Source organism: Nanorana parkeri, unplaced genomic scaffold (genome assembly GCF_000935625.1).
Source record: "Nanorana parkeri isolate BGI_ZX_2015 unplaced genomic scaffold, ASM93562v1 scaffold270, whole genome shotgun sequence".
Classification (NCBI taxonomy): Eukaryota; Metazoa; Chordata; class Amphibia; order Anura; family Dicroglossidae; genus Nanorana; species Nanorana parkeri.
In genome coordinates this window covers 1,493,220-1,503,967 of record NW_017306538.1, presented here as the reverse complement: position 1 = coordinate 1,503,967, position 10,748 = coordinate 1,493,220, and the positions used below count along the sequence as shown (strand labels likewise).

The following is a 10,748-nucleotide window of genomic DNA, read 5'->3' as shown; positions in this document are numbered from 1 at the left end:
CCTTGTTTACATGTATGGTTTTTAATATGTCTTTTTATATTTGCAGATTTAATATGGCAATAAGTAACCAAAACAATGCAAAGTTTTCTTTTGGAGAAGAGGCAACATTTGTTGTTGTTCTGCATAAGGTTTGGAAAAATAATCCTGTACACAGAGATTATTTAGGATTCTACACTCTAAATGATCGTGCATTTTCTGAAGGAGTCCATGGACTATTAGGTAAGGGAACGTTTGTTCTGCTCCATAGCTTCTTATGTAAGTGATTTGCTTGTGCAACAAAGCAAAAACAAAATGTGGAAAATGTTATACACTAGAGCAACAAATTAGCAATCAAACATGTTGACCTCCCTTCTGAAAATACTGGAAAGAATAAAGTGCTGGATCTGCAAGTTTTGTCCTATGGTTGGGGCTGGCCAATTAGGATGTGTAAGAGTCAGTATAGGTGATCTAACTACCAGAAAGGCAGCTTCTACATTCCAGAGGATCACCACTGTCTCTTTAATTAGTAGAGTCAAATTGTAGGATTGTGAATTGAAGAGTCACACTCCATTTATTAGTCCATATATATTTTTATTCTATATATGGTTAAGGAGACAGCATAGAGCTAGCCAAAGCATTTCGAGGGCCCATACAAATGCTCCTTTCATCTATCTTCTTAGCTACCTGTAAAATTAGCCTTGATTATATGAACATTATGAGATGTTGGGTTTAATAAATGTCCCTTGTTGATCCAGCCTATAGGCTCAATTTAAACACAAGGATAAGGATTTTTTTTTAGCCATGTGACTGTAATTATCAAATCTCATTGGATTGCAGGGAATGACTGTTTTTAAATTAGGGTCCTTTATCTGATATGTTTGCTTTGTTAATTGAGCCGTATAGATATTATGAACTCAGTCTTATGAATCATGGTTCATACTCTAAAATATTCTCAGAGTGATTTCTAAATGCAATCATTCTATTATATCTATATATCCTAAAGGACAATTTTTTCACGGAGTCGACTATGAAATTTCTAATATTCACAACACCGCTGACCCCAATAAACCAGATGCCACCATGAAAGTAAAGAATAAGCTGCTGACTGTGACAAGGTAAAGAAATTGTTCCGTACTCACTGACCTACTTTATCCAATTTGGGCCTACAATAAGTCTGAATTCCATATCGAGGAACAGTTATTAAGGTCAATGGTCCAGTTAATTCCTGTCTTGAGCTTGTTCCACCCAGCTACTTTGATTTTTCATTCAAAGTATGTCGGTGCTGGAAGGTAAAAAAAAAATTCAATTTCAAGATTATTTATATGTGTCGTCTATGTACCTGTTGCAGAGCTTTCCTTTTTTTTTCTTTAAGTCTTTGGAGCACGGCTTGACAGAAGATCTTTCCAACAAAGGCACAATAAGTAGAAGAAAAACAAAAAACTGTTTTGTTTGTACAAAGAATATTAAAACCCCTATTATGTTTTTGTTTACTTCTGTGATACAGTTGGGAAGATCCCCATAGATCCCCATGACCATAGCTTGGCCATGAATTCATTTTAAAGCCAAGATCACTGAAAATGCATTTTCAGATCTTGGGTATTGAGCAGTGACGTGCGGTACCTCTTGTTCCAGGATGCCCCAGCACGTCCCCCGCCCCCCGCTGGATGAAGCCCCACCCTGTCCGCAGAAGCCTCGCCCTGCCGGACAAAGCCAGCCCATCCCAAGATAGTGTAAAGGAGGAAGGGAGGAGACAGGGAGGAGCCTCCCTGTCCCTAACTTGCTCCTCACTACTGAGGCGCTCCGTCCATGACAGGTTACACAGCGGGGAGGATTTCCCTGCTGTGTAACCTGTTAGATGCCGATCTAAATGGAGAAAAAGCTGTCAGCTTGAGACATCCCCTGCCTCCCCTGACCGCACGTCCCTGGTATTGAAGCACCTGTTAGTATTTGATAACTCAATCCATCTTCTTATAACCAACATCCACACATAATCAGATGAAGTAGGTTCAGGCTTGATAATTGTTTTTTTACAGCAGTTAAAAGTAGTCAATTTTTTAAACAGACCTGTGTCAAGTAAAAAAGTAATTTTACAATTTGTATTTATTGCTGTGATTTTTGTTTATTTCAGGGGTATACAAAAAGACTACAGAGATGACAGCACAGATAGCAATGAGATTCCTTGTTGGTTTGTACATTCCAGTGGAGAAGGGCTGATTGATGGAACCCATACAGATTACATTGTACAAGATATCTTCAGCATTGTTTAAAATTCGATACTTTTCAGCTACTGCTTAATAATCCAGTTTTATTCTCTCCCGTAAACTCGTATAGAGCTTTATGTAAAGAGTTAGTAAGAGCCATATGAGACTCTCAGCTTTATAATCGTTTTGAACAGTGCCATGTTTTTTCTTCCTTCCCTGAACATGTTATGTTACCAGTATGATATCCATTAGTGCATAAATGGCTCCACAGTGGTAGAGCAGGACGCATTATGTTTTTACTGCCCTTCTGATGTCACCAGGAGTGGCCCCTACACTGCCTGCGGCAGCTACAGTATTTGTGAGACGTGAAGCTCGGCTGGCTGAGTGATGACATTGATATTTTAATACGTAATAAATATATTTGTTATAAGTTTTGTGTGTCTGCGTGTTTCCTGTATATACAGTGAAATTGTTTGAGGGGACTTAAAATAGAACTCCAGGCAGATATAGGAAAAAAAATTAAAGCAGCTTTGTATTCCCTTAACAATAATTTAATGTATTTTTACCTACAACTTCATAAGTAACTAAACTTGTAAAGACATCATCCTCCTTTCATCTCCTATGATCTGATGACTTATCTCTGTTTTGTTACGCCTTCATTGTCCATTTATCCGGCTGTGGGTGGGGGAGTGACACAACTGTATTCTATAAATCTAACAGAGAGTGGCCCCCCGCCACAATGCCACCCCAACATCCCCATACATTTTATTTGTGCTCTATTAAGCTATAGTGGCTCTCGCAGTGGCATATACGATGATACCGAACATGTATGGTGCAATCAACATTTTCGGATGTAGGCTCACAAGCTGCCTACTTTGCCTAGCAGCGCCTGCCATGGTGACATAACACACAATTCTATGTAGCATTATACAGAAGAAGTACAGAGTACTGTAACGGTACAGAGAACCACAAAATATGTTGAGCAGGACCATAAACTAACACTAACCGCACTCCCTATTCACTAAATGCACTCCCTATTCACTAACTGCACCCTCTATTCACTAACACTAGCTGCACTCCCTATTCACTAACTATTCACCAACACTAGCTGCACTCCTTATTCACTAACTATTCACTAACACTAGCTGCACTCCCTATTCACTAACACTAGCTGCACTCCCTATTCACTAACTGCGCTCCCTATTAACTAACACTAACTGGACTCTGGGCTCAGGAATGTGCTGGACTCTGGGCTCAGCAATGCACTGGACTCTGGGCAAACCTGAGGCAACGCAGAGCCCACCTGAGATCCTGCTGAGACCCCACACTGCCCACCTGAGAGTGACCCTGCAGAGCACACCATAGATCTGCCACAGCCCACCCGAGACTCTCTATGGTGGGCTCGGCAGGGTCTCAGTTGGGCTGGTCAGGGTCCTTTTCCCTGCACCGCCTCCCAGCTCCTCTTACCTGCTGCTGCTGGGGCCCGGCCTTCTGCCACCTAATAAATTATTAGGTGGCAACCATCAGCAGTGAGAAATAGTAAAGTATTCGAAAACGTAAAGATCATTCTCATAAAGAAATGAAGCCATAGTGATCAGATTTTGACAATTCTTTATTAACAAATAAATCACAGAAACAAAATGACTCTTAATAAATCATCACCATTAGTGTCTTATTAGTTAGTGTATTTCTTAAGGTAAGAACACGGTCAGTGTATTGTGCTGGTTATAGCATGTGGACACATATAAAAGTTTTTCATTTAATGTAACCATTGTTCACAGTCTAATCATTTTTGAAGTGACCATCCTAGTTTTCTAGAGAATATTTTCACCTCGTCTACTGAAGTTGGATTTTGAGACTATAGAGCAAAATGAAACTGAACCTGTGCAGTTACGATAACACAGCTGCCTGTGTAGTCTGACTTTAAAGTGCAGCTGTAGATTTAGAAAATGTGTAGATACATGTGCTGCAAAGAAGGAAGTTAGTAAAAGATAGTCCTTTGTCAATCATGACGTTTTAGGGTATTTTGTAAGGGTAATGTTATAGGACTACCCTATACAGATTGTATAATACTTATAAACTGTCAGCCCTGGGGATTGGGTGCTATGGTATCCATTTCCAAGTATCACAGGAAGGGTGACTGTCCTGGGGGCTCAAGTGATTGCCTGTCTTAGGGAGAAAGCAGGTAGTCATCAGTGCTCAGGGGGAGGGTACATAGGTCCCGGTTAGGTGCATTCAGGTGTCCTTCAGTCCCAGAAGGAGGGCAAGTAAATGTATTTTAGTTTATGGAATTGTATGTCAGCTTCAGGATAAAGCATTGAGCAATGGTACTTAAGCTGAAGAAAGCTCAGGAGTGGATGCCGGCATTTCTACTATTCCCTAAAGGCAAAAGACCCCCCAAGCCATCAAACAGAAGCAGAGCAGGGGGCATATTACCACATATTAAAGTATAGGAGATGACTTAGTGTAAAGAAAGTGTTTTCGTTCAACAGTAAATGAAAGTCTGGAAGTGGTAACTCTCTCGGAAGCTTTGCTCTCTCTCCCACAAAGCATGTACACCCACAACCTATGCATTACATGTTCTGCAAATATGTCAGAAGGCTTAGATAGTTCATCTGCAGGCACTGCAATAATAATAGGTAAACTGCATACTGGAAGAACTACACTTAAATAGTGAAACAATCAATTACAGTGCCTACTTCTCCCTTCATGTTTCATAGCATTATTTTACTTGAACCCATTCCCTATGATAAAAAAAGCAGTTGCTGAGTCAACTAAAACTTAAAATGATTCCAAGGTGTTTACAATATACAACTCTGAATAAGTGTTATAGCATTTCCACAAATAAAACATATTCATTTTTTAAGACCAATGGGCATTGTTTATATATTATTAAAACAATCAAAGTGCTCCAGTGTTTGTTAGGCTCAGTTTCTCCACCCAAATAAATACACAGTATTTTAATGTAGTTACATTTTTTAAAACAAAAATGTAGTGTGTAAATTATTGCCACAAGTAATTAGTTTCATAGCAAACCAAGATTTCTTTTTTTTTTTTAAATCTTGTCTTATATCCTAGGTTCATGTGTCTCCGCCGAGACTTTATCAATTAGGCCAAGGTTGTGGAGGTTGAGAATGGAATCCGCAATTATCCGTGCTGTTCTCTTTTGATATCCACCAGAGGTGACCATTAGAATAGGAATACAGCGACTCCTGGCAATGCTGAACACAATCTCATCCCTTTTTATAATGCCCTAAATATGAGGGGAAAAAACAGACTTAGTTCTTAAGCAATAGCCATGTATGTATCAGGGTTAAGGGGATAGGGAGGTTTCTCATCACCATTTCATAAATTATTCTATAATTTGTGCTTTGGTTTGGGAAGAATAAGGTAGAAGTTAACCTCCCAATTAGATCTTAAGAAGAGACCTCCTTAAATCACCTGTGTCATAGACCCAAACATTTGGCCAAAGCAGTTCCCTGCAAATGAAGACAGTATAATCACTGCTCTGGCGCCCCGTGCCTTCTTTCTCAGCTCTATTTCACAGATACAGCCTATGTTTGGACTTTTCTTTGGAGGATTCTCTAGAGGGTAGTTAACCCATTGATTATTTTGTGTGCATATGAGAATACTTGCTGTGGGAATATATACCAGGTTACACCAGAGACATCGCGCCTTTTTTACTTCCACCGCGCCAAGCTTGCTCTGGTGATGGACTACAATCTCAATACAAACTAGTAGTCCATCACTGGAGCCTTTTTTTTTTCTTTTTTATCCGATTAACCGATTAATCGAACTTAATAATCGGCCAACTAATCGATTATGAAAATAATCGTTAGCTGCAGCCCTACAACGGACACTCCCGGCACAGGGATACCACCGATCCGATGGTAACCGGCGGCCGGACACCAACGGGCCCCCCCCCCGTTTTTTCCCCCGGGGCTGTGTTTGAATGGATACTGGGCCCCCCTGTAGGCTCAGGCCCCGGTGCGGCGGCACAGGCGGTAGTTCCCCACTGCTTAGCATATTGTAAGCACAACTGTGATACTCTAATATCATGCAAGCGTATATGTATGTGTGTGTGTACTTACAGTTGAGATTATACAACTTACTTGAGGGGAAATGGAGAGACCTCCAAGTGGATCTCCATCCAGTATATCAGTCCCTGCATTGTAGACTATTACATCTGGGGTCACCTCATTTAGAGCTCCTTTCACATGTGTTTCCACTTTCTCTAGGTATTCTTTGTCCTCTGCGCCCCAGTCCAATTCAATCCTCCTTTTTATTGCCCCTACACAATGTAAAAAGTAAAATCATGATTCATTTTTTTAACAGATAGAAATCTCCCATGCATTCAGAGGTATCCCATCGCACTCAAAACCGACATATCCTCAAGTGTAGCTTAAATGGGTGCTGAAATGGCCAACAAATAGCCAACATGTCACATTGTTTTGCCTGATGAAGGGACCACATGTGGTTCCGAAACGTTGCATTTGCTTGTGACACCATGTTTATCTAATGTCAATGGGGGATGAGAAGAAGGCTACTGCTTGTATAAACCGTAATGGAAAAAAGAGCTTCCACCCTATCCAAGTGCTTTTCCCCAACTGCAGACCATGTTCTCATCATATGTCAGTGGGCACTATAGTGGTGTGGCAGAATATATTTGCTGGGGAGTATTGAGGAATTTTGCTTACCTGATAGATAAAATCTAAAATATTTTTTTTCATGTGGCCAGGTTTAGGGGTTTTTTTTTCTTTCAAAAAAGGTAGAAGGTTAATTATGTTAGCAAAATCATGCTAGTGAAATACTATACTACCCATATATACTGTAAATCAGTGGTTCTCAACCTGTGTAACCTCAGGACCCACATTTGTCCTTGGTTATTAAGTCATGACCCACGTCGCACCGCACAGGAACGCATGGCATTGCGGTACCGCGTTTTACGGTGTGTGTGATGGAACTGTGCATGGGAAGTGCGTTTGGGGTGCCATTCAAACATATAACAATACAACACACCTCCCACACCAGAAGTCGCTGTAGGTGCGATTTTGCGTGGTACAGAGTGTTAATCGTACGGGGCTGTGTGATTAACGCACTGTACTGGTGTGAACAGACCCTCAAAAACACTGAGACACACACAATCACAGACACATTCTCACACATACACACTTTTTTATTTTATATTTTAAGTTCCACCCAGTCTCCCTATCTTATGAGAACTGGAATGGATCCTCAGCCTGAGGTCCAGTGTGGGATGCTGTGCTGTGATGGAGCTCCATCCATATGTGCATTGCTGGTACAGCTCCCTTGCGTGCCTTGTAGAGGTTCCGTGAGTCAGAATGTGATGTCACTCCGGTCATTGCACCTCTACAGGTCACATGAGGAAGCTGTAAGCAATGCATGTATGGATGGAGCTCTCTTGCGGCCATAACCCCATCCCACTTGAAGTTGACACTCAGCACTAGGCAGCGTATTTTGAATGGCTGCTTGGCGTGAGAACTGACAGTGCTGCTCTAAGGGGAGGCTGAGGATCCTCTCACCTAGAAAAGTGGAAGGCACGCGGTGACCCACTGATCAAGGGGTCGCGACCCACTTTTGGGTCACGACCCGCCAGTTGAGAGCCGTGGCTGTAAATAGTAAAGGCTGTTTTTCAACATTCCAGAAGTAGTAGATTGTTCAATAAATTGGTTTTTTTAATAGTAAAAGTCAGAATTTTCTGGCACTGACTAATTTATATTTGGCTTCTAGTTACTAACTGCTATCAGTTGTAAGAAAATACATCTATTTTCTTTTGTCTATATGCAAAATATACCATTCACACATTTAATACAACCAATTTTATTCTACTACTGATTACACTAGAGCAGCCTTTCTCAGCCAGGATTCAAAAGAACCACAGAGTTCCTAAGGAGGTTGCAGTGGCAGATTGAGTTACGGTATTATTATTATTATACAGGATTTACAGTATATAGCGCCAACAGTTTGCGCAGCGTTTTACAATATAAGGAAGACATTACAATCACAATACAAATCAAGACAAGATGGTAAGGAGGAGTTATCACCTGATGGTGCCTGCATTGTTCTACCACCAATGTCACTTGGCAGAGCTAGAGGTGTGGGACCTACAGAACCATTCCTCTCATCTTAGGTTAAATATTTAAATAAAGGAAATGTTACACTATAAAGACATTTGGTGATATTTTTTTTTCTATTTCAACTAAATAGTCCCAGGAAATGGAGTCAAAGGCTCTCTGGATATCCAAGGATAATAAAAATCCCGGGATGCCTCTGGACTTAAGTATCACTAATATGTACAATTTTCCGAACATTGTCGCTAGCCTGTCGCCTTGGGATAAATCCCACCTGATCTCCATGTATAAGCGTGGGTAAAAAGGTGTTGATGCGTGTGGCCAAAATTTTTGTTAGTATTTTTATGTCAATGTTTAAAAGCGATATCGGGCGATAGTTGTTAGGGTCCAAAGGATCCTTATCAGATTTCGGAACCATGGCAATATATGCCAGGAGCGAGGACGAGTGTAGTGCCAGGTCAGTTTTAAGCGAGTTATATAAAGTAGTTAACCTGGGGGATAGAATGGGAGCCAGTTTCTTATAATAGAGGGCCGAAAAGCCATCCGGACCCGATGCTTTGGAGGGTTTCAGCTGTTTAATTGCGGTAAGAACTTCCTCCTCCTGAACATCAGAATTCAAGAGTTCTATATCATCCCGAGAAATCTGTGGGAGAGTGATATTGGCAAACAGCTCCTCAGCAGTGGAGTTCCGGAAGGCCTGCCGGTCAGCATAGAGGGTTTTCAAATTATCCGTGAAGAGTTCCAAGATCTTAACTGGGTTGGCCGTCACAGTACCCAGAGAGTTTCGCAGGCGGATTGGGGCCGCATGGGAAGGCAATGTATTCAGTTTCTTTGCTAACAGGGAACCAGGCTTGTTAGCTCTGGATTAAAACTTGTGTTTGGACCACCGCAGGCGTTTTTCCGACTCGGGGTGGCCAAGGGGTGGCCTTAATAGTCGCTTTGGAGAATGAGGGTAGAAATTGTTGATTAGTGAAGATATGATCTATTCTACTGTAAATTTGGTGGGGGTTGGATAAAAATGTATAATCCTTTGTTACGGGGTTCAGTTCCCGCCACACATCCACTAGGTGGTTATCACTCAGCATCGTAGATAATAGAAGAGGTGATATTTTTTTTTATGGTACACAGTTGCTTCTATGGAGTTTTAATGTAGTAGGAGAGAGGAGGAGTGTGTTTGACCTGTTTCCATATGAAGAGGTGGGTACGATCGGAGTGCTGATTGAGAAATAATGTGGAGGAGTGTATTGGCTCTGATTGACCATTTTTCATGTAAAAGGTCAACATGATCATGCGTGTCTTTTTAACTGTGTGGTGAAACAAGATATTGGTGCACTTATAGGTGTGTGCATAACATGCAGTATTGTTTATTTTTTGCTCAATAATTATTTTTATCACATAAATACTGTGTTTTTTAAAGTATATTTATAATGCTGCTTCTTTACATGGAGGAACAGTTGAAAATAACTTTCATTGATCAGTGATCCCCGACTAATAATTGCTATATCTATAGCTCATGGTGGATTAGCATGAATAACATGTTTAATACACTGTATAAATAATTAAAAGAATAAGGCATGTGGCATACTTAGTGTATTTGACACCCAGGGCTGCTCTTTATGACAAAAATACTTTCACTGATAATTGTAGTGTTCCCCCACATTGGTGCTTAGTAGAGAAATGCCTGCTTACATTGATATTCAATGAAGAAGTGCCCTCTTAAACTAGTAGTCAGTGAAGATGTCCCTTACATTTGTAGTCTGTGTACTGTCACCTTACATTGGCAGCCAATTGAGAATTCCCCCCGGCTAGATTTATGATCAGTGGAAAAAGTACACTCTTACATTGATGATCATTGGGAGAGTTAGAGGGAAAAGGGCCCCATTACATTGCTGCTCAGTGGAAAGAATGCTACTCACATTGTTGGTAATTTATCTAAGAGGCACAAATTGCCTGTCAGCAACTGTTTAAAGCAGTGCTCCCCAACCTTTTTATCGCCGCGGACCGGTCAACGTTTGATAATGTTACCGCGGCCCGCTGAGGGGGGGACGTTGAGTGTTTATATTTTAGATTGGAATCACCTGTCCCGATAAATCCATATTTCAAGTAGGACTCATGGTATTGTCTGTTAAAAGTTACATGTTTCTTTGATGTTGAAGGCCCTTCTTCTGTCTCTTCACTGGGCCTTTTCTTTTTTCCCAAGGAAACTTTCTAACGACGTCTGTTTCGTACTCATTTTTGCTAATTTGTGGGTTAAATTTGAGCAAACACAATATACACGTACACCAAGCACTGTTAAACATGAGAAAGTACCGGTGAACAGAGAGAAGAGCGATACACACCTTCTCTTTACCAAAGCTACAACGCCACTGCCGCTTGCAGCCGCTCAGCTCCAGACGTCACCTAAAACCGCCCCGATATCACAATATTTTGCGCATGCGCGGTATTGGTGCGGCTTTAGGTGACGTCTCTCAGCTCC

The 10,748-nt window shown here is 41.1% G+C and overlaps 2 protein-coding genes across 2 annotated transcripts in view; one reads left to right on the top strand and one right to left on the bottom strand.

Moving 5' to 3' along the window:
* LOC108787580 (inter-alpha-trypsin inhibitor heavy chain H3-like) overlaps positions 1–2,246 on the top strand; it is a 43,156-nt gene extending 40,910 nt beyond the window's left edge. Inside the window, exons 19-21 of the mRNA XM_018557174.1 lie at positions 47–219; positions 983–1,094; positions 2,108–2,246. Coding sequence (XP_018412676.1) covers positions 47–219; positions 983–1,094; positions 2,108–2,246 — 424 coding nt within the window. The remainder of the gene's footprint in view (positions 1–46; positions 220–982; positions 1,095–2,107) is intronic.
* A 2,857-nt stretch (positions 2,247–5,103) lies between these two features.
* HDAC11 (histone deacetylase 11) overlaps positions 5,104–10,748 on the bottom strand; it is a 29,884-nt gene continuing 24,239 nt past the window's right edge. Inside the window, exons 9-10 of the mRNA XM_018557177.1 lie at positions 6,293–6,471; positions 5,104–5,433 (exon numbers count right to left, since the gene is read on the bottom strand). Of these exons, the coding sequence (XP_018412679.1) occupies positions 5,248–5,433; positions 6,293–6,471 (365 nt within the window). The 3' untranslated portion in view covers positions 5,104–5,247. The remainder of the gene's footprint in view (positions 5,434–6,292; positions 6,472–10,748) is intronic.